This window comes from Pelmatolapia mariae, linkage group LG23 (assembly GCF_036321145.2).
Source record: "Pelmatolapia mariae isolate MD_Pm_ZW linkage group LG23, Pm_UMD_F_2, whole genome shotgun sequence".
Lineage (NCBI taxonomy): Eukaryota > Metazoa > Chordata > Actinopteri > Cichliformes > Cichlidae > Pelmatolapia > Pelmatolapia mariae.
The window spans coordinates 48,047,700-48,075,370 of NC_086246.1; the positions used below are offsets into that span (position 1 = coordinate 48,047,700).

General features: G+C 40.0%; 3 protein-coding genes across 3 annotated transcripts in view; all 3 read right to left on the minus strand.

Annotated features, from left to right (window-relative positions):
• Positions 1-17,258, minus strand: part of cpamd8 (C3 and PZP like alpha-2-macroglobulin domain containing 8) — a 46,342-nt gene extending 29,084 nt beyond the window's left edge. Inside the window, exons 1-20 of the mRNA XM_063467097.1 lie at positions 15,313-17,258; positions 13,216-13,367; positions 11,816-11,838; positions 11,059-11,224; positions 10,702-10,754; positions 10,126-10,143; positions 9,367-9,421; positions 9,042-9,155; positions 8,681-8,765; positions 7,467-7,575; positions 7,006-7,233; positions 6,558-6,728; positions 6,342-6,470; positions 6,032-6,230; positions 5,637-5,812; positions 4,496-4,645; positions 4,122-4,283; positions 3,873-4,015; positions 2,125-2,187; positions 908-1,139 (exon numbers count right to left, since the gene is read on the minus strand). Coding sequence (XP_063323167.1) covers positions 908-1,139; positions 2,125-2,187; positions 3,873-4,015; positions 4,122-4,283; positions 4,496-4,645; positions 5,637-5,812; positions 6,032-6,230; positions 6,342-6,470; positions 6,558-6,728; positions 7,006-7,233; positions 7,467-7,575; positions 8,681-8,765; positions 9,042-9,155; positions 9,367-9,421; positions 10,126-10,143; positions 10,702-10,754; positions 11,059-11,224; positions 11,816-11,838; positions 13,216-13,367; positions 15,313-15,398 — 2,514 coding nt within the window. The 5' untranslated portion in view covers positions 15,399-17,258. The remainder of the gene's footprint in view (positions 1-907; positions 1,140-2,124; positions 2,188-3,872; positions 4,016-4,121; positions 4,284-4,495; positions 4,646-5,636; positions 5,813-6,031; positions 6,231-6,341; positions 6,471-6,557; positions 6,729-7,005; positions 7,234-7,466; positions 7,576-8,680; positions 8,766-9,041; positions 9,156-9,366; positions 9,422-10,125; positions 10,144-10,701; positions 10,755-11,058; positions 11,225-11,815; positions 11,839-13,215; positions 13,368-15,312) is intronic.
• A 90-nt stretch (positions 17,259-17,348) lies between these two features.
• On the minus strand, positions 17,349-21,835 carry sac3d1 (SAC3 domain containing 1). The gene is made up of 4 exons (XM_063466936.1): positions 21,755-21,835; positions 19,768-20,188; positions 18,259-18,541; positions 17,349-18,070 (listed from the first exon to the last, which is right to left on the minus strand). Exons 1-4 carry the CDS (start codon positions 21,778-21,780, stop codon positions 17,589-17,591), a joined length of 1,212 nt encoding a protein of 403 aa, XP_063323006.1. The 5' UTR covers positions 21,781-21,835; the 3' UTR covers positions 17,349-17,588.
• A 380-nt stretch (positions 21,836-22,215) lies between these two features.
• On the minus strand, positions 22,216-27,643 carry LOC134620839 (HAUS augmin-like complex subunit 8). Its single transcript, XM_063467149.1, has 10 exons — positions 27,486-27,643; positions 27,098-27,162; positions 26,429-26,490; positions 26,092-26,209; positions 25,438-25,548; positions 25,246-25,349; positions 24,944-25,102; positions 23,471-23,612; positions 22,688-22,829; positions 22,216-22,514 (listed from the first exon to the last, which is right to left on the minus strand). The coding sequence occupies exons 1-10, from the start codon at positions 27,632-27,634 to the stop codon at positions 22,388-22,390; spliced, it is 1,179 nt and encodes a 392-aa protein (XP_063323219.1). The 5' UTR covers positions 27,635-27,643; the 3' UTR covers positions 22,216-22,387.
• Between the last annotated feature and the right edge of the window lie 28 nt (positions 27,644-27,671).

Genomic DNA, 27,671 nt, shown 5'->3' on the forward strand with positions numbered 1-27,671 from the left:
ATGTCATTTTTACTTATACACAACACGTTCTCCCACTCCCAAAGCGTAACATTTGACGCTAGGAGACAAATCGTCGGTATATTACACTTCCGGGCGTCCAACATGTCCCTATATTACGAGATCGGAAAAATTAGGAAACATGAGAACCGCTTGGAATGAATCTACACATGTACGTTTATTTTACTTAAATTGCTTTGGAAAACACTATCTAACGTCATTAAAGTGGTGGTTAAGGTTAGGGATAAGGTTATGGTTAGGGTTAGGGCTGGAATACATGGCTGGAACGTCTATTACCGCGGGACCGTCGTTCTACTGGATTTCATCCACAACCCAGCACGCAGCATAAGAATGCTGAAGGTCACCTTTCGCGCCGGGCGCGTTCCTATGGAACACCTTGGGACGTGATAAATCGTCGGTATATTACGCCTTGGGAGTGAGAACGGTCTGTTATACAGCACCAAATCACAGTTGTCTTAAGGTGCTTTATATTGTAAGTTAAAGACCCTACAATAATAGCGAGAAAACCCAATGACTCCATGTAAGGAAGCACTTGGCGACAGTGGGAAGGAAAAACAGCCTTTAAATAGGAAGAGACGTCTCAGCGGCATCATTGTGGTTCCTAACTTGATGTTCTAATAGACTCTTAGCAAGTTTAGATGGAGTCATTTTAGGATTAGTGTTAAAACTAACTGTTAAGAGTTTGCATAACATGTCATACCAACCTATAATTAGTGAAAACGTATTAAAAAATATGTTCTGCGATGGTTTACAAGTCATAAATGATTAAAAAGCACAGATGTGGCATGTCCTGTCTTAAAGAATATGATGTCAAGTTTATATTTGAAGGCAGTTGCTAGGAACTAATTTCAGAGACTTGTCCATCTGCCACATTAAGAAAACATCTTACTGCAGAGCAGGTAGGCAGGTAGTTGTAGACGGTGAGGGGAACTTTGGTCTGCTCCCCTCTGATTAAGCTGTAGGGCAGCGTAAAGTCCACAAAGAAGCGCTTGAAGGTGCGAAGCTCTGCTCTCGTTCCTAAAGCCAACCCCTTCTGCTCGGACAGGGAAACAACTTCTGCCACCCATGTCGTGATCGAATCTGGCGCATCCAGGTGCAGTTCAGCTTCCCCAGTTTCAGAGCTGTTACGTGGAGATACAACAGTGGAATAAAATAGTTCGAGCATATTTTCTTTTTAAGACAAGCTATTAAAATTCATCAACTACAAGGAAGAGCTTGATCAAAGGCTGGAGATTACTTTAATGTTAGCACCTGTGTCAACACCAACATCTGCACCAATATAACTACAGCAAACACTTGGTTTTAAGGGACGGTCAGGTGTTGACCCAATCTGTTTCTTTGAAAGAAATGAGCTGAAGTCATTATTGGCAGTGCTCACTGGATGTTGGTCTTGGCAAACTGTAAGAGGGCACAATAAACTTCAAAAACTGCATGTACACCCTTCCTTTTGATCAAAGCCGTCCAAAATCCATTTTAATATACTTTTAAGGAAAAATCAGAGCTCTGCACTTCACAGGAAATTAGTGAGAGCTGAAGTCCCATCCAAGGGAATCAAGGATATGGAAATCTATGGGCAATTCATTTATATTGGCTAAACATGAATGGAAGGAGCTCTTGAGAAAGTAAGAGTCTGTTCCAAGATTGAATGAGGCATTTCACACCCAGTGGGAGAAGTGGCGGATGCTGCTGCATGATGGAAGATCGGCCGTCTCGCATACAGCACTGCCTCGCACCTTTCCTCTCACAAATTTCTTCCAAGAGTCTGTCATGTTCACGTTTTCCTTTCCAGTACTCTCTTCTTACCCCTACTCTCCAATCTTTTTTCTTCCAGCTCTACTCTCGCCTTTCTTCTTCTACCTATATTCTGCTTTTCACATATTTCTCGCCTCCTTTTTGCTCTCTGTAAATGTTTTTCCTGTATCTTTTTCATGCTATCATTTTTTTCCCACATTTGCTCCTCTCTTTTCCATTTCTCTATTCTCTTAAGCACTAAATCACATAAAAGGATAGACAATCTGTTGCACCTGATATATCTAGCCAGAGGCAAGTAACGCAGACACGCACACACGCTCACACAAGACAAATATTATTTAAAGATTTAAATACCTGACGTTGAGGCAGTGCCACACCCAAGTCTCTGGGAAAAATGTACGCCTCCGCCTCTCTACTCTACAGCCAAAACACAAGAAGACATCAGTGAAAAAGCTTTAGCTAATAAAATAACAACATAATGGAAAAATATACTATTTAAAATTCCACAATGATAAGTCACATCATGTGTTTAAAGTTCGGCACTAAAATGAAAAGTATTTGTAGCACAGGGGAATGCAGGCCTAACATATGAAATAAAACAAAGAGGGCGATCTTGATGTAATTATTATTCTGTTATGGGTTTGCGTTCAGATTCTTTGTTTTCAGTAAAGTACATGCCCATATTACAGTGTGTGGTCCAGTGAAGGATTACAGTTAATCTTCTTCAACAATAATAACCACTTTTTTCCCTCTGACATTAAAGAGGGTGGAGTAATACATACAAGTACACAAATTTAATGGTTTAAAAGAACCTCCAAAACAGACAAAGATCATCTGTTTTCATCAGTTAAAGAGCCAACATACACAAAAACAACTGAATAACCTTGACTATGACATGATACCACACCCAAGTGGCTCACAGTTTGGCTTTTAATACCAATAGAGTATGGTATTTGATAAGCTAGTTTCCTATAATTCACGTTTTTAAAATTTATAATGTACTGTGTAAAAGTCTTGAGCCACCACTCATTCCTTTATATCTTGCCAGAAAACTGGCAAATTTCAACTTATGTGCAAAACACAAGTCAATACTTGGTATGACCACCGCCTGAACTCTCTTGAATGCGCTTTCTTCTGATTTCTTTAAGTATTTTTCAGGAATAGTTCTCCAGGCTTCTTAAAGGAAATTCAAAGCTCTTCTTTGGATGTTATTTGAATAACGCTGCTGTCAATCAGATGCTTTCCAGCTGCACTGTATGGCAGATCAAAATCTGATGGTAGTTTTCCGCTTTCAGGATTCCATCACTTTTGACAAAATCCCCAAACCATGACAGAGCCTCTACCGTATTTTACAGAGGGCTGTAGACACTCACTGCTGCACCTCTCTCCTGACCTCCTCCATACATATTGACAACAATTTGAACAAAAAATGCCAATTTTGGATTCGTCACTCCATGAGACCTGTTGCCAATGGTTTTTAGTCCAGTTCTTTGGCAAACCTCAGCCTTTTCCCCTCTTTCCCTTCCTTTACAATGGCTTCTTTGACAGCCACCCTTTAACAGAGATAAATTCTGATGAACAGCGAGCAGTAGTGAACAGCAGATGGATCAATTGAAGGGCCAGATCAATCTCTTAGGTCCTGTGTCAGGTCTTTGTTGGACTTGTCCAATTTTCTCATTTTTTAAGGACACACTAGTTTTTGGCTACAGCTCTTTAGGAATCACCTCAATGGTGCAAAAACGCTGACAAATAGAGATTTTTGTAGATTCAGCTAAAAAAAAAATGAAGAAATGATTTGTTTTTGCAGCGGGCTGCTAGTAACAAAGTGTCTAACGATACAATTTAAAATGGTTTTTAAAAGCAGCCAGTGCCTAAAGAGAAACTTTAAAAGACCTTCAAAAAGCATGGAGAACTATTTCTCAAAACCACGTTAAAAAAATGAAAAGTAAAATATAAAGAAACGTCGGCTGGTACAAGAAGAACTTTCATGCCATTTATGAAAACTTTGAATAATACAATTTGCACATTTTTAGGTATGAGATCATTAGAGTTTGCTGATGCCCAGTGGACATCCTTGGACACCTATAAAGAACATCCTGTACCTGTTTGTGGGGCGGGAGGGCATAGCAGCCACCAAGGTAGAGGTGTGCGGTTGAAAGGCAGGAACAGCTTCATCTGTGTACGTGCCCCCACTCTGCCGATGGTTTAAACTCACCATATCTGTCATCACAACCAGTCCCGTTTCCTGTATTAAATATATAGAGAAATAAACATCTGCACGCACTAGTACGATTACCTTTTAACCCAGTGACAGCACTAGCTGAGCTCTTTCACTAAGTGTATGTTCTCACTGTAAAAGCAAAGCGCGCGTCCTTAGTGATGTCCCAGTGCCATGGGAACACAGAGGACCGCCTCCGTCTTTTTGCCGTCAGCCCAGGCCACCAGAAGTGTCCGTCATCTTTAGGGATGTTGAAAGCGTCTGAAACATCAAACTCTGCCAGCTCTTTAAACACCTGCAGAGTGAAAAACATATTTATATAAAGTTACAGTAAAAGTAAAGTTATTTACAAAAATAAAGCAGGTAACATCTTAAAAACTACGATCTAAGAAAGTAATTTAAACCAGCTCTCTAAATCTATACTATAAAGCGACTTTAAGTTACAGAACGCTTTAATCGATTGTTTATTAAAGTGTAATATCACCATAATCTATAAATATGACCAACCTTTTCAGGACTCAGCTGAAAGTCGGGCTTCAGCAGGTAAAGACTCTTATCTACAGTGGCCACACAAACACAGGATCCCCTCTGAGCCCGAACACGCAGGGTCACCAAGTCCCCCGGCATGGACTCATTGGTTGACATAGAAATAGACACCTGCAATCCAAAGCATGACACATAAGTACATTCTGCATAAACAAGGTGCATTTAACAAATTTCCGCTCCACAGAATTGTGAATTTGTAAGACTGTACGGTTATAAATTTACTGAAAAGGTTCACAGAGATGTCTTCAAATTGCTCACTTGAACATAAAACTTGAACCAGAAGACTGAATGTTTCCCTCATAAAAGAGAAAAATCTGAAATATCTATCAAAACTATCAAAATGTCAATATCAAATATCAAACTGTCAGCTAAAAAACTAAATAATTTCAGCACTAGCTGGCAGACCCTCAGTGGCATTCGGAATAATATCAGTCTGACAATTCTAAGCAGCAAACTTTGGAAAGCTATGACTGAGAGTGGAAAACTACAGCCTTTGAAAGAGGGAGGGATGGCCAGAGTCAGCTTTCACACATCAGAACTATTTTTCACCAGTACAAAGTCACAAATTAACACCGTTAATCGGTTCTGCTGCCCTCCTTTCACCATTCTGTAGCTTGTCAACCTCTCCTGTCATGACCCCACCTATCTGCCTGCGGCCTGTGCGGCCGCTGTCTCATCCTGCCCTCACAACCCCCTCCTCCGGCACACATACGCACAACACACACACACACTTAGTGTTGTAAGGGCATACCAGAGAGCTGTAAATACTTCAGGGAGTTAACTCCACCTAATGCAGGCAGGAACTGGGGATCTCTCCCAAGCCAACACAGCTGTTTGTTTACAGACATTACACTGTGGTGTAATGGTTGGTGCATGGATACTTAGGCTCAGCTCCAAAATGTATACAGAGAGTGCACCCTTTTCTCCGGGTTTCAATAAATAGCTATTTTAGCAGCAAAAAACCCCCAAACAAAACATGAAAACACAAACTTAATTTTGTATATCCAAAAACACTGGTGTTTTGGTAACAAGCATATGCAACAGTACCAACTGCAGTACTTTTCTCTGGATAAATTAAGTTATAATAGTTCTGTTTCCAAACCTGGTTCTCAAACTCGGGCTTGACAGGGATTTGCAGACTGTCTGTGACACCCTCACCGTTTTCCCTCACATAGTAGACCAGCAGACGGCTGAGTGGTGCCATGCTGTGCCTAACAGGAAAATGTAGGTAGGACACACATCTGTCCATCTCAGTCTGGGAGGAAGAGCCTGCAACATCTGGCAGAGTGACAGGGTGACAGTGCTTTCTCCAAAACTATCTGGCATTCTGATGTCAAAGACCACTACGATTGAGAAGCTTGGACACTGATTTCCCAAGCACTACAACAATGAAAGAAAAAAAAGCTAATTCATCAAAGGATTATTCTGTGAAACTTTAGCTCTTAAAATTACCTGGATGACAGTGAAGTTAGAGTTGTAATAAGAAGAAATGAGTACCAGAAGCAGAAGGAGGCAGGTGGGTGCTGTGAATGTTCTTGTCAAAGGTGACTGTAGCCCTTTTCTCTCTGTGGGAGGCTGTCAGGTTGGCTGCCTGTTGGCCTGATAGGACAATGTTTCCCCTGGATGCTACCTCGTAATGCAGGGTGAAGTTACAGGGACAAGTGGATTTGAGAGCCACTTCTGCCTCTTGTCCAACCTATACATGCAGACAGATATAAATATACTTCACAATCTGATGTTTTGAAACATGTTTAAATCATCCAAAGTTAAGCAAGAAACTCATACCAACGAAAAAGGTCACACCTACCTTGAGCGGGGTGCTGGGACTTTGGATCTGGATGTGACACCTGCTAGGAGAGTACCAACTACTGATAGAAAGGTAGCTGGGCAAGTACTGGTTTCCAACTGTCCTGTCCTCAATGGATATCACCTTGGTCTTTGTCAAGAAAATAAAATTGGGATTAGCTTCAAATTACTTCTTGCATCACTCTGTTTATATTACGTGACAATAGGAAGTTCTGACCTCAAGCCAGACATACTGAGCAGCTGCAGGGATGGAAGGGATCTCAAAGGTGGCCTGACCGTCCTTGGAGATTAGTTCGCTGGTATAGACGTTGTCCTTCGGGGTCAGCTCTGCTTTAATGCGCACCTTTACCCCGTCAGCCGGGCTCCCATCAGGATAAGTGACCTCAATCTACAAAGCAGAGGGAAAACGACTGAGTGTGCAAATGCAGACTCATTTGTGAATCAGTAATGTGCATGGCTGAATACAGGCTTAATTTATCTTTAGCATTTTACTGACTAGCAGTTAAAGTCATGCTTTATTTAAAAAGCACAACAAATAAATATACGTTGAGCTCTTCTCAAAGTAAATGCCAGTGATATGAAGATCCAAGCTGATTATTTCTCTTTTGTATTTCTCTTCTCTTTTTTTCCCCCACAGTGCCAATAACTTTTTTGTGGGCTCTCACCTTCCCTTTGTAAGGCAGACCAGGCTTGAACTGTTTGCGTGTATCCTTAGAGTACTTGATGTCAATGAGCTGTTTATGGACTGGTGTGGAATCATCAAATGTGGTTTGCTTGCTTCCATCTACGCTGGTCACAGAAGCCCAAATGCTAACAGTCCCCCTGAAGTGATCAGCCACATCCAAGGGCATCATGTCTTTGACGCACAGACTGAAATTTGCAGAGCCTTTGATCTGACAACAGAAAAGATGTAATCAGGTATAGCAGGACATGTATAATTTTGGTGTCAGGGTTTGGAGCTTAACCTCCATAATAACAATGATTTACAGTGTATGCATAAAACAGTAGCACTTTGAAGGAACTCTGAAGACAAAACAACAATCAATCAACAACCCTGTTTCCATATCAGCTTGGAAGTCTCTAATAAATTCACAAAGCATGTAGAATAGGGATTAAATAAACGAACCTCCATAGTTTTTATGACAGGATGGCCCATCTCATGGCGGTAGTAGCCGACTCCATTCACCGTCATATTTACTGTCAACTTCCCAGTTACGGGTTTCCCAAAGGTATATCTGCATTAGAGTGACATGCCAGAGAGTAAAATTGATGATGTGTTCTTTTTTGTTGTATTGTAAATAAATATTACAATAATAAAAAACATTTATAACCTATTATAACTCCATAGTCACACTAAGGAGCCACAACACTAAAACCACCTGCTTCCCCTTCATTCTTTCAAAACTGCTCTGACTTGTGGGGCATGGAAACAATACCTGCTGGGATTTCATGTGATGTATAGCACCAGGACAATGGCAGTGGGCTCTGTGGACCAGGGTTGTTCTAGTGCACCCCATGGCTGTTCTGCCATGCTGGTAGTTAAGTTTTTTTTTTTTTTTTTCAAATTTATTTAGGACAGTGCATGTTAATGAACATAAATGTAAAAAAATTACATGAATGTAAACATATCAGATTATAGCCAAGGGTTAATTTCCATCTGTTGTCCATAAACATAAAAAAATAGATATAATAATTCATATAAAATTCATAACTCATTCATAATAAAAACTCCATCACCAAACTCACACATACACACCATTCTATTCCCAAATAAAACATTAAAACTATACAACTTATACATGATCACACACTTGATTTTTCCATAACCAGTTTTTAACCTGTGCCTTAAACAAATTGAATGTCGAGCATTCTCTAATGGATTGAGGAAGACTGTTCCACAGATGGCCACCCTGGATAGAAAGGACGTTCTGCCCAAATGCTGTCCGTCTGTGGGGTATAAACAAGTCTCCTCGGGTTGTAGCTCGAGTTGGAGGTCAGGTCAACGCTTGGTGCGCTTTAATGTGTCCTTTAAGCTGATCCTGTGCAGTTTTTGATATGTGGCATATGAGAGCACAGCCCCTAAAGGAGGAGGCTACTACCATGGGAAGATGTCCTATTTTGCAAGAATGTTTAGCAGGCGCTGTGTGTCAAAGTCCGCACGTAAGTACCCACCGTTTCTCAGAAGAGCGCTGCACTGGAATGAGATTATGACTTCACCATAGTCAATGGTTTTTATGCTGTGGCTGATTAGTGTAAACAAAGAAAAAAAGAAAACACTCCACAAGTCCAGGTTAAAGTCTTGTTCCACTTTCGTACAGCGCTGAATATTTAGTGACTCACCTGGCCCTGACTGTGGCCTGCTCACATAAGTTCAGATCACGGATGTAGCGCGGTGGATCAATCACCAACTCAAATTTGGGCGCCACTGAAAGAGAGGCAACACAATATTTTTTTTGAACTTTTTCTTGTGTTATATCTTACACAGCAATAGCCTTGCTTGCTATTGCGTTTATTTGTAATATATTATTTGACAACTACACACATTTTAGTAGAGAAAAATAGTAAATGTGTTTTTAACACCACTCGAAATAAAAAGACAGGCATTTAAAAGAGCCTACAAAGTTAAAAAACATACACACAAACTCATTAAAAGTGCTCTCAATAAACAATGGCAGTTGTGCAACACTGTGTAGGTCCTCACCATATTTCTGCACTTCAAACGACTTGTTATAGGCGTGGCCCTGCACCTCCACAAAGACAAACCAATCTCCCAACACAGGCTGGTCAGACAGAGGAAAGCTCATGTTCACCACCCCTACAGGAGGCAAAAATCTAATTAACACATTTAATTCCTGTGTCCTTGATAGTGATTAACCAAACTGTAGCAATCATATATCACCGTTCTTCAATTATGAGTCCAGAAAAGTAGTGTTTTAATTCAATCCCCCACAGCAACCTAGCAATGAAATGTAAACGTGCAGCTTACACAAAGATGATGTAAAAATACTGCAAATGATGCGGCTCACCACAGCAGACAGAATTAAGCCCTTTCCACTGCACCATCCTGGATCCTCTTGGATCCTGGAAGATCAAAGTAGGATGTCACAAACCAATGTTAAGATTCCTTTACTTCACATACCGAAAAAAAAAATGTGGTACCAGTTTAGTTGCTCAATGAATGTTGTTATCACACAATAGAAAAAGTCATAAATAGTTTTATTATTGCTGAACAGTCCCCTCACTGAACTTGACCCAGATATCTGGGTTCTGATATCATTGCCAAAATACTTTTAAAACTCTTTCCAAAAATAACATATACTGTAGGCTAGAACTGAGGAGGAAAAATGCATCTGTGTGCTTGTTGCTACTGGTAACTCATGTATAAGCTTCTCTTTGCTTCCCATGAAGTCTTTGCTTGGTATTTTCCAAATATTTCCTAAGATCTGGAAAGATGAATGAAGATCCAATGTGAGCAAGGTTTGCTAATACAGGGATTATAGTGTGTTGTAAGTGTACAGATACAAAGAGACAAAGAAGAAGAGAAGAGAAGAGAAGAGAAGAGAAGAGAAGAGAAGAGAAGAGAAGAGAAGAGAAGAGAAGAGAAGAGAAGAGGTTCCTTTCATGTTGTTTATCCTTGTACTGGTCCAAAGAGCACCCTGTTATCTAGGTGAGCTGCCCTGACTTCTGCTCTGTAATCTCCAAGCAGGCTGGGAACTAAAATTGCCACTGTCCCATCCCGGACGTGGCTCTGCCAACCCTGGGTGGTCCTGTCAGCCTGCACTCACCAAAATATATGCCTCAATCTGCAAAAAAACCCCAAAAAAACAAAAGAGAGAAACACAAGAAAAAGTTGCAATAAAGTTGATAAACAAAAGTACAAATCCTGTGTTTTATCTCTATGCTTCATCCCATTCATTTCAAATTCAACAATTTTCTGTCTGTACAATTAAGTATTGCCCTTTTACCTGCAATGTACCTTTATAGCTGCAAACATCAATAAGCTGTCTGTGTGCACAGTTGCACAGTATATTTGGAGTCATTGCTAACATTCCAAGAGAAATGAGTCTAGCTTGGCTTCAGTAAATAGGCAACTGTACATTTGCTTGCGCACAGTGCAAACTAAGTTTCTCCTCTTAACTCCACCAATTAAAAGGTGGAAAAGTATGCCTGTAGTAAACACTCGGTCATAAATCAAAGTCAGTCTATCAACTCTGTCGTAAAAACACAGGTTTTGCTAATAACCCAACCCATTTTTATTAAAGATTATCATTCAACGGGTTTCCTGTTTACTGTGAATCTGCTGAAGAAGCACAACACATTGCTTTAATATTTGTCTGAATATGAGATCAATTCAGAATTACCTTCTCGTTTACTGGCCTCAAGTCAGGGTCAACTGTGTAAACGTTGATGAGAACTAAAGACAAAAAAGAAATGCAATAATCTTAAAATAAGTATTTTGTGTTTCTAATCAGAAAAATCTGCACGTACATGAAAATCTTGATACTTCTAAAAAAAACAAAAAAACCCAGCTGTCTGAAGTCATTTGATGGGTTGAAATCCTTAATTATGCCATCAGGATCACGCAATCAGCAGCTATGTCTACAACATTTGTACAGCTCAAATGCAGCATCAACATGCCTGCATCCCCTGACTTATTTCCACTAACTGGCATTACTCTGTGATTAACTGATTAACTACCAGGTGCACTATGAGGGAACCTTTATGTTTGGGTTTGTAGATGGGCTTGTCAGTCTGGATGAACACAGCCGTGCCCTTGCTCTCCACGGTGACGGTGGTGTAGTTGTGGAAAATGTAACCTCCTTCCGCGAGGTGACGGTTCCCCCAGACCTTCAGATGGGCCTGGCCTCTCAGCCCCGAGGGAACCTGGTGGCGTATACACACATCCATAAACGCATACAAAAGCAAAGTCAGCGGGAACTGAAAACGTAAATTAGGACTGAAGTGTTTACTCGAGGCTGTTGTGGTGACCCACGCATTCAAAATTATTTGCCGTGATTTATTCAATTTCATTTTCTAGAGAACAAAAGCTCCAGAATAACAAAAACAGACTTAAAAAAAAAAAAGCAGAGAAGACGTCAGCCTCCAACAGAGTACGCTTCACGTGACAGTATTTTACGAGAATGAGGGTAGAGGTTATGAGAAGGGAAGGGAGAGAGAGAGAGACAGAGGCAAAGAATCTCTAAAAGTCGTGCATACTAGATTGATCTATTCCAGCCTTCGGGGGCGGCGGACCATACATGCACGTCAACAGCTGTTGCATATTATATCGAGGCTGTTACCTTATTCCCAATGAATGAGCAGAGACAGATGTTGCATTACAAATAATGTTAGTGTTGATTTGCATGTTGCTTGAAGAATGTGCACACAGCGGACAGGGGGCTCTCACTACTGTGCAGCTGTCACCGCTGCTGAGAAAATAAAAGCGCACTTAGTGGCACACAAAGTTCCACTCACCTTTAGTTTGATGGCGCCTTTGTCTAAAAGGAGAAAAAGTGAGATTTAAAGTAAGATTTTTTCCCCCCCCACAGGCTCTGCCATACACACCCGATTAGACCACTGACTGCACCTCAGATTTAAGTGCAATCAATAAATAGATAAAGAGGAATAAATTGATTTTGAATGGGTTTTGTTGGGTTACAACCACTCTTTTAGAAGTTTCTATTAACGGTATGCTTGATGATCAAGTTCCTGAGACTGAACATATTAATAAGATATTCGCTAAAATGAGAAAAAGGGAATTTCTGTAGTTAAAGGATGTGCAAAATTTTTGAAACCAAACTCAATGAAACAATTCGTCCAGACTTTGATATTGTCTCATCTTGATTATTGCCCAACATTATGTGGCACAAAGAAGCAGATTAAGAAGTAGCAAGTGGTAGAAAACAGAGCAGCACATACTGTCCTTTGTTGTGTGTACAGAACAAACATTGTAACAATGCACAAACGCCTCAGCTGGTTAACTGTGAAACATGGATTAGTTTATTCTTTTCTTGTATTGAATTGGGATGCTTTTGTTACAAACACTCCAATGGTTTTGTTTGAAAATGAATGACAAATTATTCTACCAAACACGCCACACGAGGAGAGATTTTATAACTCACAGCAAGAACCAGTTCAATCAGTAGAGCAGTTTATTATTGGTCTATTATGGAATAGAATTCATTGCCAGTGTAGCAGAACTAGTGTGTACATATGAATAGTATGTCATCAGTGCCTAGCTTGATGTGGAACACCATTTGTGTTGTGAGGAGCTGTTTGATTGTTTGCATGTGTGGTTCGTTTTGTTTTTGTTATGATGCTGTACGGCTTTGAGTAATCAGTTACAGTCAAAGTGTAGAGATCTGTGACCCCAGGAAGAATAGCTGCTGTGCTGCTACAGCTAATAGGGATCTTAATAAACCAAGCTAAACTAAACCTCAGTTTCTCACAGATCTGTAAAGTGATCAATAAAATGCATACTTCTAACATGCTTTAACTGTAAGCGCTGTGGTTAAGTCAGTTCAGTTGCTGTTCCAGCTGCAACCTGTCTCCTCTAAGCAGAGTCAGCACCATCTATCTATGGTGCTGTCAAACAAATCACACAGTGTGTACATTAAGTGGCCGATGAGCTGGACTGAACTGATGCCTGCAGTCATAGATAATCTATATAAAAGCCAAAGCTTGTCTTGTAGCAGAGGCTCACACCGTCTGTGTGTGTTCTTTAATCTATGTGTATATTTTGCCTGCCTGCATCCTTTGAAAACAGTGACATAAAGGGGGTATCTTTTAGCTTGCCTAACTTGTCGGTGCATGCTTTGTTTCCAAACGTAACCCACTGTGCCAGTGTAACTTTAGCTTAAAGAATTTGTTCTCACCGAGCACTGAGCCATGGCTGTGGGCAACCGTCTGTCCCTTCACCGACAGCTGCACCTGGACGCGGGTTTCTGCTTTCGCGTTAAAGATGGTTACGCTCACGCTCTCCTCGACGCCCGCTCGAAAGACAGAGGGTGCAGCAACCAAGTAACCCCTGAGAGAAGAGCAGGAGGGCAGAGAGAGGGAAAGGCGAGAGTTTAAAGGAAGGAGGGAGCAAGGGGGTAAAGTAGGGTGAGATGACAGTAGGGGGAGAATAGAGGTGATGGCGAGGGAGGCAAAAGGAGATGGGAGACCAGGTGTACATACACATTTTTTTCTGTCTCGCTTCATGTTTTTCACTTCCATGCACACACAAGGTTAACTGCAGTTTTCACCAGGGATGCAGTACCTGACGACCACTGAGCTTGTTGCTTTAATGTTTTGGGTGGTCCGGCACCCTCTGACAGAACCTCGACATCTGTTTGGAAAAATAATGGCTGAGATTCCTCACAGTCACTCTGACATTAAATTGAGGGAAGGGGACCTGTCACTGAGGTCACAGAGCAAAGGTCATTCTTTGATGCTTATTAAGAGTCTAGGGTGTGTGCGTCTGTGTGTGTGTGTGTGTGTGTGGGGGGGGGGGGGTTCAATTTAAGTTTTATTTTGAAAGAACATGCCTTCTGGCACAAAGGGGCTACTTCTCTCAGGTAACAAAGGTAGAATAATAGGTGCTCTTGTTAGCATGCTCCAGTATAACTCAATCACCAGAGAGAGGACTGTTAGGGGTGTGTGGAGCAAGTTCACTGAAGTGTCCACCAAATGTTGAGCTGTGTTTGAGACTCAGTCATTTTAATTATTTTTGACCATGTGATGACCGAGGCTGATACAGCAACGCAAGTGTAAATATCTTCCTGTTAGTCTAACTCATTGCTTGCTCACCCCAGCCTTGCAGCTTTTTTCGACTGGGCCAACTCACCCCTTAACAACTTAACTGAAGATCACACAAATTAGAGGTGAGCAAATCCTTGAGCACAAGCCCAGTTGCATGCATGAGAGAAGGATCAGGTGGTTGGCATTACAGCACAACGGCATTACAGCTAGAGGCAACTGCAGTTCCTGAGAGAGAGAAAAAGTCATGAGAAAATCCCCTGGAAAATAAGGCTTTCGGGAGAAGGAGGATAATAAGAGGAAATTGACTCTGTGCGTTTGATCTACAGTGAGTTTAACCAGCTCTTGGATGAGCTGGGATCAGGTGGTGGAGACCGTGCTTATTTCAGTCACATGGCTCCATTTACTCAAGTTCTAATTGTTTTTGCTCAACTTTTGTCCTCTGGGAGTTAAGAGCCTGCTCTCATGTGTAGGTGAAGGCTTTAATAGTCACATGGTTTCATGTTTTGCTCATTGCTCAAACTTCTAAGCTAACTTGTTTAAAGCTTCACAAAAAGATCTGCTTTAGCTTGAGTTTGATAGTAACCCCTCCTCTCTTCCTGGAAGAATTGCTACAACCATCGGCGTGACTTTGTGCTGAACATTGGGGGAGGAATACCTGAAATGAGTAAAGAAAATCAACATTCTATTTATGCAAGATAATTCATAATTTTATTTTTATTTTTAATTTTCATAACCCCCCTGGAAATTACGCCCCTGGCTACAACTAGTTGGTCTGTTATCTCCCAAGGTCACAATTAACCCCTCAAGCACCTGACTGATAGAATCGTTCCTGGGTCTGGGTTAAACAAAACAACAACAACAAAAGAAACACAGGAGTGCATCTATTCATATTTGGCAAGTTATGGGCTATCATTGACCTAATGTATCACTCTGTGTGACTCCTCACAGGTCAGTAACACAATTAATGAAAGTATGACAACAATACATTAGTGGCAGTGTGGTTGGGACAGTAATGACATTAAACTGTGGCTTATTCACAAAAAGGTTTTAATCCGACTGATCCGTACAATGAAATGCACTCAGTTTAAATAAAACTATTTTTAAAGATAATTTTTAAAAAAAGTTTTTCAATGAACAATCACAGTCTATCCATACTTAAAGCACCGGGAAATGCTTGTAGTAGAGCACACAGCAGCTCAAAGACACCACATGTAACACAGGCTACTTACTGTCTTTCTTGTGCAGAACTTGTGCTCACGGTGCAGATGTACAAAATCCACGAAAGCCTCAAAGCTGTCAGAGACATCCGTAACATTTTGTCTCCAGAGCCCAGGATACTTCAGGATACAGTCTTCACCCTCTGAATGAGACTGGCTCCGAAAGCCCTGATTAAATGTTAAATGAAATTTAATCACAGCCCTCACGGTCTATCTATCTATCCATTGAGATCGGTAGGAGAGAAAGGTGTGCAGAGATCCGTTGAGAACCAAAGATCAACTTAATGAATTCATCTGTTTTCGCCAAATCCAGGTCCAAGCAAATCGTGCCTTTTTTTTTCGTCTTTTAGAGCCCGGAGTATACGAACAGTCCTCTCCCATGTGCCTTCACCCGCCCCGGCTTCGCTCTCTCATATTTCAGCATTGCAATTTGTAAGTGTCCTCCCACTTCAGCGCGGAGAAATGTCACCGTTACGATTTGTTTGACATCTAAAATCCGTGCAGCTCTCGCTGTCCCAGTTGTTCCTGGTGATCTCAAGTCGGATGGTCTTTTTTCCGCTCCTACAGCATCGCGTTGAGACGCATCAGACGGCGCTTCTTTCGCTTTGATACCTTCTCTTCTCTGCAGAGAGCATGAATGAGACCAGCTTAAGAAACAGTAGCAGCGTGTCCTTTTAGCCACTAAAAACTATCTGCACGTTTTTAGCTCAGCCAGAAAGCCAGAATATCTCAAATCTGCAGCTACTTTGTTTTGTTATGAAACATAACAGAAATGCCATGCGGTGTGAAGGACACAATTCAATTACTGAAGGCATGATTATAACAGTTTTACTCACTTAAATTTGCACTTTTGGAGTTCATTGATGCCCTGATAAGATATCTGTTGCCCTCTAGTGGCACTTAGGTTTAGATGCAGTCGTGAAGTCTACATACACTCATCATGGGCATGAATGTCATGGTTATTTTGGTCTTTTTACTTTTTCGAACTGTTGGTTGTCCAGGGTGGAATGATTGTACAGTATACATGTTTTTAGTAAAGTTCATTTAAATTGGTTTCCTGGTAAGGTGTTTAAGCGTATCCTAGCTTCCAGAAGCTTAACGTTAGCCTGCTTTATTCGTTTTCAAATAAATTTTGATGTGTGTTCAGGATCATTGTCCTGTTGGATCACCCAGCTGTGTTCAAGTTTCAACCGTTTAACTGTTGATTTTTGTGGTAAGGTTGAAGAATTTGGAGGTAGTCACGCTTCTTCATTATTCCGTCCAATGTACCACTACCACTAGCACCAAAACAGGTTCGTCCATGTGGGCAGCTGCAAATTTCAGTTGGACTGGAAGGTGTCAGTTTTGGAGCAGGGGCTTTTGGTCGGCACACTCTCAGTCCATGTTGATGTAAAACCCACTTCACTGTATACAGTGACGCTGGATAACCAGCAGTTTTCAGTTCATGGCAGGCTTGAGCCTTTGTGGTTCCTGAACGTCGTAATCAAGTTCCTCTCATCTGAGGGTGAACATCTGGGTGACAGTGAATAACTGAATAACTAGTACTTGCGTACAATTGCTTGAACTGATGATCTTAGAATGCAGTTGTTTAGAAATGACCCCAAGATACTATCCCAAATCTACAATTCTCCTTCTTAGGTCTAAACCATGTTCCTTGGACTTTTAACATTGTGCTGACTACTGGTCAGTCCAACGAGTGCTGACAAATCCTTTTTTTTGTTTTTTACACTGGCAAAGAAACTACCAGTTGCAGTCGATGATGATCACCATAAGTTAATAAGTCTTGTCAAGGTAGAAGACACTGTAGAACCTTCAGCACCGCTTACTAACAAATGAAGTGAGTGCACGAGCCTATGTGGATTACAGAAAATCCTAAATAAATTCATTTTGTTTTTAAAGAAAAAGTCTTTAAAGACGTACACTTTACAGTCATTCCAGCCATTAAAGAAAAATCATTAAAAGCTCAAAATTACCACGACAATCAAATCCATGATGTATGTAAACTTCTGACCACCTTTGTATTTCGACTGTAACCAAATTTATTGAAATGATTCCAAAATTTGAATTTATAAGAATGAGTAAACAGTTACACCTTTGAATTTCTGTACAGTTCTTGTAAAAAATACTCAAGGGAAACAACACAAAATATTGGTAGTAATATAAAAGTAATTCACATCTTAATGTAACTCGTGGCCATCAGCTCAGTGACAGTCCAGATTTCTTAAAAAACAAACAAACAGTCAATTTCCTAATTTATAAGAATACCTAGCGGTATTTGTATGGCTTGTTTACTTCTTATTTGTCTCAACACAGCTCTGAACAATATTCTTAACAGTGAGATCTCTCTGTTTCTCACATGCTATGCTGTGATACAGTTTACAGTGCAGTGTTCCTTGTCCTGGCTCCGTGAAAGCAGCTTTGGAGAATACTACTTGATTGTCCTTGTTAACCTCAACTCCATATGACCGGCACAGTTGAGCTGTAAGTGATGCGTCTAAGAACAAGAGCTTAGCCAGTCTGTCAAGAGGAAAGCGACAGTTGCGGCTGCTGTATCCGTGGCTGTATATGAGCAGCAGATCTTGACGACATGTCATCAGGTGACGGTGCAGTGCGCAGGTCTGTAGGAAGTTTAGCTTTTGAGCCAACCGAAGCAAACGTACAGGGTTTCTTTCGAGGAAAGCTTGGTTGATGAAAAGAGCAAGTTTGATGTTTGGAGTGCTGCGCAGTCGCAATGGGAGTTGCATGGTGTGCTGCATAGCGCGAGCTGAACCTGTAAGAGAAAATAAAGCATACAAAATGAATTGCTTTCTGGAGGACGTGGAGGAGTTCTTAATTTTTGAAAACATTCCCTGCATCAAAAATCTGTTTGCACAATACTGAACTAATGCATGCATGACTTCCAGCTTGAATATGCATACAAATACACCAAAATAGCAGATGATAAACAAAGTCACCAACCCAAGTTGTACAGCAAACTGAGTGACTGGAACTCTTCTTGGTTGGGATGAGGTCCTGTTTTGGTCATGTAGCAATCCAGCAACCAGCTGAGGTATTCCTGCAGGTGTATATCATTGATACGTGGGTCGTAGAGCCGCAGTGGCTCCCCACAAAGACGATAAGAGGCATAGATGAGGAAACGAATGGTCCGCTCTAAAATGACCACGCAGTCCAATCCTGACATCCTCTGGATGATCATGTCCTGCTTCACAGCACGAAGACGGTCAAAGACAAAGGTATAAACCTGCGCGACAACAAACAAGTAAACAACAAATTAGTCATCTTTAATCTATGATGATAAATTCTGTTTTGCTATTTTTCCATCAGATATTTTGACATATTTTAAAATGAACAGACAGTGAAATATTTGTAGTTCCCTTGTAAGGCTTGATTTAGACTTCTGCTGGAGAGAGGCTATAACGTAACCTACGTAGGTGGCTAATGTCGTTGCTGGCATTTATGCTTATGCTGGTGTATTATGTTTAAATGACCTTGTTGTAATGTCCCTGGGTTGTACAGCGAGCCCCCCCTCCTTCTCCTGTGTCCTGCCTCTTTGTTGTGGTTAATTATTTTCAGGGGCAAATATAATTTTATCTTTACATTTTTCCACTTCTTTGTACATTTGCTCACATCCATTCTGATAGTTTCACCAATCTCACTTCAGGAATTTGCTGACATTTGTGAGCGTTTATATCGATGTCATGATTATTTGTTCAAGAGAAAGTGATTGTTATTCTTTCACTGATAAATTCAAAAACTGCAGCAAAAAAGTAGCTGTAGCAATAGTAATGCACAGGAGGAACTGACCATATTAAAAGAGTCACTCACAACAAGCAGCCTATGTCGACCCAACGATTAGTTACGACATAACAACGCTGTAGATTTCCCGCTGAAGGATAAATCCCTAGTAAGAATCACTTGCAATACAGTTTAAATTTATATAGCAGAATAAGCTACAGCAAGTTTAAGACAGGAAGGTTCAAGAATTGGGATTATGACAACAACAAAAATTAAAGTTTTACAACTGCACTTTTTGTCAAAGCACCGTTGGGTTCTTGGTAAAATAAAGAACTGGCTTCTGCACATGCATGTTGTTTTGAAGATGGTAACACACACTTCTGCAAAATAAATAAATGGGTCCTAAATTTAAATTCTTTAGCTGTCTTTAAATAATAACAAAAGTTTAATTTCTAAGTCACCAATTCAGTTATTAAACATGAATCATTTCCTGATATAAACAATAAACAATGAAATGATTTTTGCTGAGAAATGTTACTTCACAAAGACTCTTGTGAATGCAGTATTTCACACATTTTACAGCCTTTCTTTCCTTTTCCAACAATTTTAAAATCTTTTGCCATCATCCAATTTTAAAATATTGAAAAAAGGTCGGACTTATTTACTGTTACACGAAGTCCCAAGCTTTTGTGGAAATCAACAATTTGAACGATCTGTGTAAATATTACGTACCTCAGTCCATGGATACAGGCTCGGGGCGGCTGCAATGTCATTAATAAGGTAGTTAACAGTTTTCAGCAGCACAGGAGGTGGTCTGAGGTCACTGGGTTTTGTTGAGTCCTTCCCAGCTGCTGGTCTGGAATACTCCTTAACAGCACGCGATGGGTCTCCTTTTGGCCGCCGATCTTTCTCTGTGCCTGGTAACATTTCAAAATGGTGAAGTCGGTTCTGAGCCTCACGATCCCGTAACTCCTGAGCGGGGCACATCGTTTGGCAGGTCCCCTTTGGCACCATGTCCTCTTCATGCTGTCTGGGTTTCTGCTCCTCCTCGTCCACCTGTCTAACTTGTGCTTTCCCTTCACCTTGCCATTGCTCTTTATCCCTTTGTCTCCATTGTCCTTCTGATGGCGAACCCCTCCTCTGTGAGTGAGATCTGTTTGATTGACAGTTTAATTAGTAATTAATATTGATATTGCAAAGCAAGTATTAGAAGCACCTTTTACCTCATATTGACCTTTTTCAACAACAAGTAATCTCTACTCGTTGTCAAGCAAACTTAAATGAGCCCTGCTTTGTGCCTGAATCTCTGTCTGCCAAGGTAAACAACAGAGGCTGCGACTTCATTTCTGTGCTGCCTCTAAAATCATGATCCTTCCCAGCATCATCTTAACATTACCGCTTATACTCGGTCTTTGTAAGGAAAGACGATATATGGATAAAGCTGACGAACTGGAGCCGACACCAGGGAACTGCTGTGTACACCTGGTGTACACCAGGGAACTGCTGTGAGGTAGAAGCCACTGTAACTAGCCCCTGCAGAAGGTGGAGAACTGGCTCATCAGCTGGTCCACAAAAATCAACAACAACTGCTGAATAGAACAAGGACCATCTCTGGAGCTGAATACATTTTCTTTGTGCTCTCTTACCGCTTTCTCTGGTCTCATCTTTGCTTCTAACATGGCCCCCAAACTGCTCAACCTGAGCCATCCCTATATTTGCAATCCTGTGGTCATTCTCAATGGAAATCCTAGCATCTTCAGCTTAGCCTCCTGTCTTTTTGTCAGTGCCACTGTCTCCAAACCACAGATCCGGTCTCACTACTATCTCATAAACCTTCCCCTTTTCTCTTGCTGCTATCTGTCACAAATGTGTCCCCAGATTTGTATCCTCCCGCTCCACCCTACCTGCACCCTCTTCTTCTGTTCTCTTGTCTTTTGGTTTTGATGGCTGCCCCCAGGTACCTAAACCTACCTACCTTCAATACCTCTACTTCTTAAGCTTCGCTGTTACGCGTGTATCCCTCTTATTCACACATGTACTCTGTCTAGCTTCTACTGACTTATTCCTCTCTACCTGCACTATACTCTCGCTAAAGAACACAATATCATCTGCAGAGATCATGGTCCATGGAGACTCCTGCCTGACCTCATCTATCAGCCTGTCCATCACCACTGCAAACACGAAAATCTCAGTACTGATGCCCGCTGTACTGCACACGCCACCACCGTATCACTATCTTCCTCATACATACACCAATTCAACGTTTTGCTAACGTTTATATTATAATGTGCATATTGGAGTTTTATCCAAGTAAATATGCAACAAGCAACTTTGTTTTTAATATAACGTTTTCATCCCACCGCTAAAACAGGAAGCCCAAAATCTTAAAATACCTCTCTTGCTGTTTGCAGATTCAGGGTTAGAATAACACAACGCAACAAAGGATACGGTGTCGTGCATGCAATGTGTAAAGGATAAATCACTGCATATACATATATATATCTGCCACAGGTGTTACTGCAGCGCAGCGCTGACCATCATGCTAATGTCTAACTTGGACGGCTAGCTAGCGGTCTGGACGGTTGGCTACCAAACAAAAACACATCGTTATTTCCACCCAAACATCTGTTTTTCGAAGCAAAAAACATACAACTGACATTTGGTTTATAATACAATTTTAAGAAATGCTCACTTTATATGAAATAAATGTTTTACTCACATGCGACGGCTTCTCCTGCGATTCATTGGCTCTCAGTAAAGGGAAGGTCGTCACTTTCCACAAACTACCAATAGAAATGACCCATTGTTGTCTTGATTAACGTCACATCCGGGTGAGGATGGACTTATTTAAGGTCGAATTTTTTATGACTTTAAAATGTAGTTTTTGATGTTTAGTTTAATTGCAATATAAAACAAGCACACATAAGGGGTAGAACAAAAATTCAAAGGTGTTGTTAGACTCAAATCAAATGAATAATTTTGCCAATTTCTGAGATATCACAAGTTTTTGATTTAGTGACAAGGTATGTTAGAGTTATTTGATCAAAGTTTTAAGCTCCCCTGTATTCAGCAACCTTGGCTAGGATATTATGGATTCTTAGTGCAATGCGATTTTTTTTATAGTCTGCAAAATCTAAATTCTTTCTTGTATTTATTGGTAACATCTATAAAGAAGCAATTAGTCCACATTTACAACATTACAACACAACCACAAAGAAAAATCACAAATGTACACCTACACAGTACACACAAAAACAGACAAAACCTGTGAATATATAGAAATCATAAAACATGTGGAGTTGGAGCATATCCAAAGTGCTTGTTCTGTGTATCCCATGCTGAATGCTATCCTTCAATGTTTGGGGCAGTAGAGCTCTCTGGATCTTGAACTGCCCAGCTGCTGCTCCTCTGTGCTCTGCTGCACATAGATTCTTTGACGACAGACCAGTGATGACAGTTCCAGCTGCTCCTTAAAGGTCCTGGAGGAAAAAAAGAAAAAAAAAAGAAAAGAAAAAAAAAGTGATTGTTTTTTTAAAGGTTCTGATAAAGCTGCCATACCCACACTGTTACACAACCTGTGAAGGAACAAAAAGGGACAAGACAATCATAACCTAACACAGCAAAACACAACATTCTTTATACATGTGCCTACCCGGACAGCTGCTGACTGATATCCTTTGATGTTACTTTTATGTCTCGAAGGCACTCCAGAGATGTGCTGTTGTCCTTATAATCACCCTCTGTGCACTCCAACAGCAGTTTCTCACTCTCCTTTAAGGATGCCACAGCTTTATCTGAAAGGGGTCCATTTAAATTAAAAAATAAATAAATAAAATAAAAAAAAAAAAGGGTGGGTGGGTCATCAGAAAACACAATATAATTTTCTCCAAACTGGTGACATACCACATGACTTTTGCTGTAACAAAAGCCCACAGTGGTTATACAGTTTTAAATGGCTCATGTAAATGCCTCAAAAATATATTTCTAAATATAAAATTAGACTTACAACAAGGGTCTTAATAAAGCCTTACAGTATACCACTATCCTGTAAAATCCAAGCAAAACTTGATTCATGGAAGAATTTTATTTTATTTATTTATTTATAAATTAAACCACAGCTAAATCACCCCAAGTATATTTTTAAATTAGTGTGTGAGTGTGTGTATGGTTATTGACCAATAAATACTGTAGTTTACCAAATAATGCTGATTATGTTACATTATAAGACTTTCATTATAAAATTTATTTATCTGTGCTCCTGTCAACAGTTTGACATAGAAAGGATTTCTCCATGTAACTTTTAAATTTCACCAACATAAGTAGTAGATCAAAACATTTATATGGAGGCTTAATGGAGTCTGCATCAGTGCAATTTTGTGTTTTTTTTTGTTTTGTTTTTAAATCGTACTTATGAGTTTAACGTAAAAACAATTACCTAGAAATTCACGTCTATCTCCATCAATGTAGAAATTCTTAACAGGCAGCTCATGTCGGGTGGTGTCAACAGCTGTAGCAAAAGACTTGTAGTCCTTTGTAAACTGACCAACAGCCTCTGCCACAGGAGTCAGTGTAGCAATCTGAGGGACAATAATTATAGAACATGAATCAATTATACGCTTTGTGTGTCCACCATTTTTTATTTCAAAAACATGTTTTGACCAGGCATTAATAGAATCCAGCATAATTCAAAAGAGTGTACAAAAGAACCAAAGTTTGCTACCTAAGTGTATTTTCGCATTAGTTAACCCAAAATTCAAATGGACATTAAATATACTAGTGCGTCACCAAAAACTAGAATCATTAAAAAAAAAAAAAAAAAAAAAATTGTAATTTAATTCCAAAAAGTAAAGGTTTAATATATTTTATATTCAGTATGTTTAAAGTGAAATATTTCAAGCCTTTTTTTGTTTTAATTTTGATAATTTTGGCTTACAGCTGCCACATGAGGAAAACTGATGACAGTTGTCCAGTGCCATGTCCAAATTCAGGGGCTGCGTCCTTCGGAGGCCGCATTTGAAGGCCAATTACCTCACAGCCAGGTGACGAAGGCTGTCCCAACTCGAAGGCTGCTCCAAATGCAGCCAAAAAATGCATCCTTCATTTCCCCGAATTTGAAGGATGGGTCGGGTGTATCCTTCGTGGCCCAACCTATCCCAGAATTCATAGAACGGCCCAGCCAATTCCAGTTTCCAACAATGACGGCAGCTACTTGGTTGTAAGATATTTCTTCTTACTCTTTTCAAATACTTAAATTATTATTTATAATATTTGTATAATAATATAAAATACTTTTCAAGCGCAGCAATGGCAGAGGAAAGTGGCTAAAGAGTTTGAAATATTACTCCTTTAGATAAGCCAGGAGGAGACAGCTACGTTTATTAAACTCCTCTGAGACAGTGACGCAAATCTGAAGGCTAGACCGTCCCATTTCACAGCCTCACACTTCTCGGTCTTTGAAGGACCTGGCCCACGTAGACCGCAAAGGCCGGATCCTCCAAAGGATGCAGCCCCTGAATTGGGACACAGCTCAGGTGACAATGATCGACACCCTCTACGAGGACAGCAAAGGCTGAATGCTCACAGAGTGCTGTACTAAAGCATATTAATAGGAAGTCAACAAATAGGGAAAAAATGTGGTAGGAAAAGCTGCACAGCCCTGAGAGGATTGTCAAGAAAAGTTGATTCAAGGACATGTGAGAGATTCACAAGGAGTGAATGAAGGCCAGTGTCACAGAATCCAGGTCCAGATCACTGTATTTTTCATGTCCAAAATCAACACAGACATCTACCAGCAGATTTTAGAGAACCATGCTTCATCTGCTTACACATGTTGTAAGCAGTGCCACAACAGAACACACAACAGTATTAATTAAAACGCATGTTAAGAAAGGAAAACATTATTCCAGACCTGCAAATCCAGCATTTCATTCACCAGCTGTTTCTTTTCTGCGAGGAGGTACTGACGTTTCTTCTCCTTGACCTCATCATGCAATGACTGCTCTTCCTCCATTGCTTGCAGAATCTTTGTTTCTGCCTCAGCCTTGAGTTTTGCTGTATTGCTCTCCATCTTAAGTAAAAAATTGTAAGCATAATTTCTCTCAATGTAGAAGTCACCAAAATAATAAAATAGATGACTATGATTTTACTTAATATCTTACTGTACACTAACTGAACTATTTGGCATAAATCAGATCTATTACATCAACTAACCTTAGCTGTGAGGTAGGCCAGAAGAAATGTTTCCATCTCAACCATCATCTTTTCATTCTCTGGATTTCTTTCAGGTTCTACTGCATTTTCAATGACTGTTCGATCTTGGGAGATAGAACAAAAAACAACAAGTTACAAGACAGTCCAAACCATAAAAAATTTTCAGCATTTTAGAGTTTTTATTCAGTTTACCTTTGATAACCGAAATATCTAAATCTGGTCGAAAGCGGGGATTATCTGAGAATGTGGACTGCAGAACACTTTTCCCAAGAAGTGATGCTTCATTTTCACGTGACATCATTGCTAAAAAGGAAGAAAATGAGAATGTGTTATCATTTAGACCATAGACGCTTACTCAGATGCTGTGTTTTTTTTGCACTACTAAAGATATTAACTGAAAACAATTCAACTAGAATCAATCTAAATAGTTGACTGTATCCATTTGTCAGTAGATAATATTTTTTCAGAAAACAATTTCCATTGTCACTTTTTTAAAATATATACAAGCAGAGCACATCCATATCCAGGAACAGTGGATTTGGAAAGCCGCTGAACTGAAAAGAGGCACAAAACTACATTCCATCAAGTCTCAAACTGATGGAATATAGTTGGAAAGTTTTATCTTAGAAGAGCAAAAGTCAAAGTGAGGGATTTTCTCACTTCTCTTTTTAAATTTTTTTTTATTTTTATGTGTTGTGTTTTATACCTCTGATCTGCATCAAAGTCTTGACAGATGAAAATAAAAGCTTTTTATAAAGCTGATAATATGATTACAGCGCACAACACTTACCATACACATCTGAATCAGCACCCACAGTCACAACTATGGCCACAGGGATTACTTACATGCTGCATATGGGGCCACTGAGCGTCTTGTCGGAGTACCCGCCTTTGGTTTGACACCTGTGGGTTTTGGTGAAGATGGTCGTGGCACAGTGATCAACTCATTGGTCAGTGAGTTACTCTGTTAATGTTTACAGAGATGCAATAAGTATGAAAAACGTGACAGCAAAATTCAAGATGAAATTAAGACGTGTGCTAAATATAAATGTGAGATGCTGAAGAGAATATCTCAACATCTTAGCTTAGCTTTCAAAGCTATGTAAAACGATGAAGAACGATGTATCTAATGAACAAGTGAAGCACATATTTTACAGAAAAACAGAAATAAAAATAGCATTACCTTTGAAAGAGATGTCTTCTCAGCAGACTGAAGATATCGAGACTTAACAACAGTCCCACTTGCTAAAGATTAAGGAGGACATTTATGGATATTATTTAAGAAGAAAAAAAAAATTTAGACTGAATGTTGCTGTAACACAGGGGTGGGAAACTCCAGGCCCCAACTGCCAGTGTCCTGCAGGATTAGAGGAGTCCTTAATACAACACAGCTGATTTAAATGGCTAAATTACGTCCTCAACATGTCATGAAGTTCTCCAGAGGCCTGGCAATGAACTAATCATTTGATTCAGGTGTGTTGACCAAGGGTGCTATCTAAAACCTGCCCTTGAGGCCTGGAGTTCCCCACGCCTGCTGTAACACATCTGTGCAAGCCTCACATCACTAAAGTCCTCTATAAAGGAAAAATAGTTCAGCAAGTTGTAGAAAAATTGTGTCATGATTATTTTATTTATACCTAACAGCTATCATGCCAATTGAGTTGCATTATTAGATCTTTTGTGGAAAAAAAAAAAAATCAAATAAAAATAAAAAAAAAAATCACACAGACAGTGATCAGCTCAAATACCTTGTGAGGAGTTTTTAGGACTATAAATTAATGTGATGTCTGACACTGACAGCTGTAGGTAAAATTAACAATCTATTAAGCCCATAGTAGTATCGCATACTTACATTTAACAGTTTTCTTCACAGATCCGACGTTGTTGGCTTTATTAGCAGGGTTACTGCTTTTTGAACTGAGAAGAAATAAAGGATACAGAAATGAGGACGAAAATGGAACAAACAAAGTATGCTAAGCCAGACGCTATAATGTTAGCCGAGCTATCCTCAGCTTTCTTTACACAAAAAATTCTTGTAAATGTATTTCTACTTATAAACTATTTTCTAAATATACGTCTAGGCCTGTCGCTAAAGAAAAGAATATATAGTGCGTCAAAGAGAAACCGCTGAGCTTCAGTGTGTTTTCTGCACATTAAAATAAGCTACAATTTAAAACAAATCAAACACCGGAGAATGTTACAACAGCAGTGTAAAAGAAAAGGGAAAATATAGAAACTACCTTTTAGAGTCGGTCGGGATGCTTTTAAAACTACTTGGAACTGTTGTTGCTCTTCTCGACGCCATAATGTTTTGAAGAAAACCGCCTGTACGCCGACTCTTCTTCTTCTTAAATGTTATTGGCGGTTGGCAAACAACTGATTGGTGCATTACCGCCACCACGAGTATGAAGTGTGGACTGGAATGA

Coding starts and splice junctions, on each gene's coding strand:
- sac3d1 (XM_063466936.1), bottom strand. CDS start 21,780: ATGAATCGCAGGAGAAGCCGTCGCAT. Junction 20,189..21,754: donor CGCAGGAGAAGCCGTCGCAT/GTGAGTAAAACA, acceptor TCAATCAAACAG/ATCTCACTCACAGAGGAGGG. Junction 18,542..19,767: donor GCCTGTATCCATGGACTGAG/GTACGTAATATT, acceptor GTTGTCGCGCAG/GTTTATACCTTTGTCTTTGA.
- LOC134620839 (XM_063467149.1), bottom strand. CDS start 27,634: ATGCACCAATCAGTTGTTTGCCAACCGCCAATAACATTTAAGAAGAAG. Junction 26,210..26,428: donor AGAAGACATCTCTTTCAAAG/GTAATGCTATTT, acceptor AAACATTAACAG/AGTAACTCACTGACCAATGA. Junction 25,103..25,245: donor TGGCCTACCTCACAGCTAAG/GTTAGTTGATGT, acceptor TTTTTACTTAAG/ATGGAGAGCAATACAGCAAA.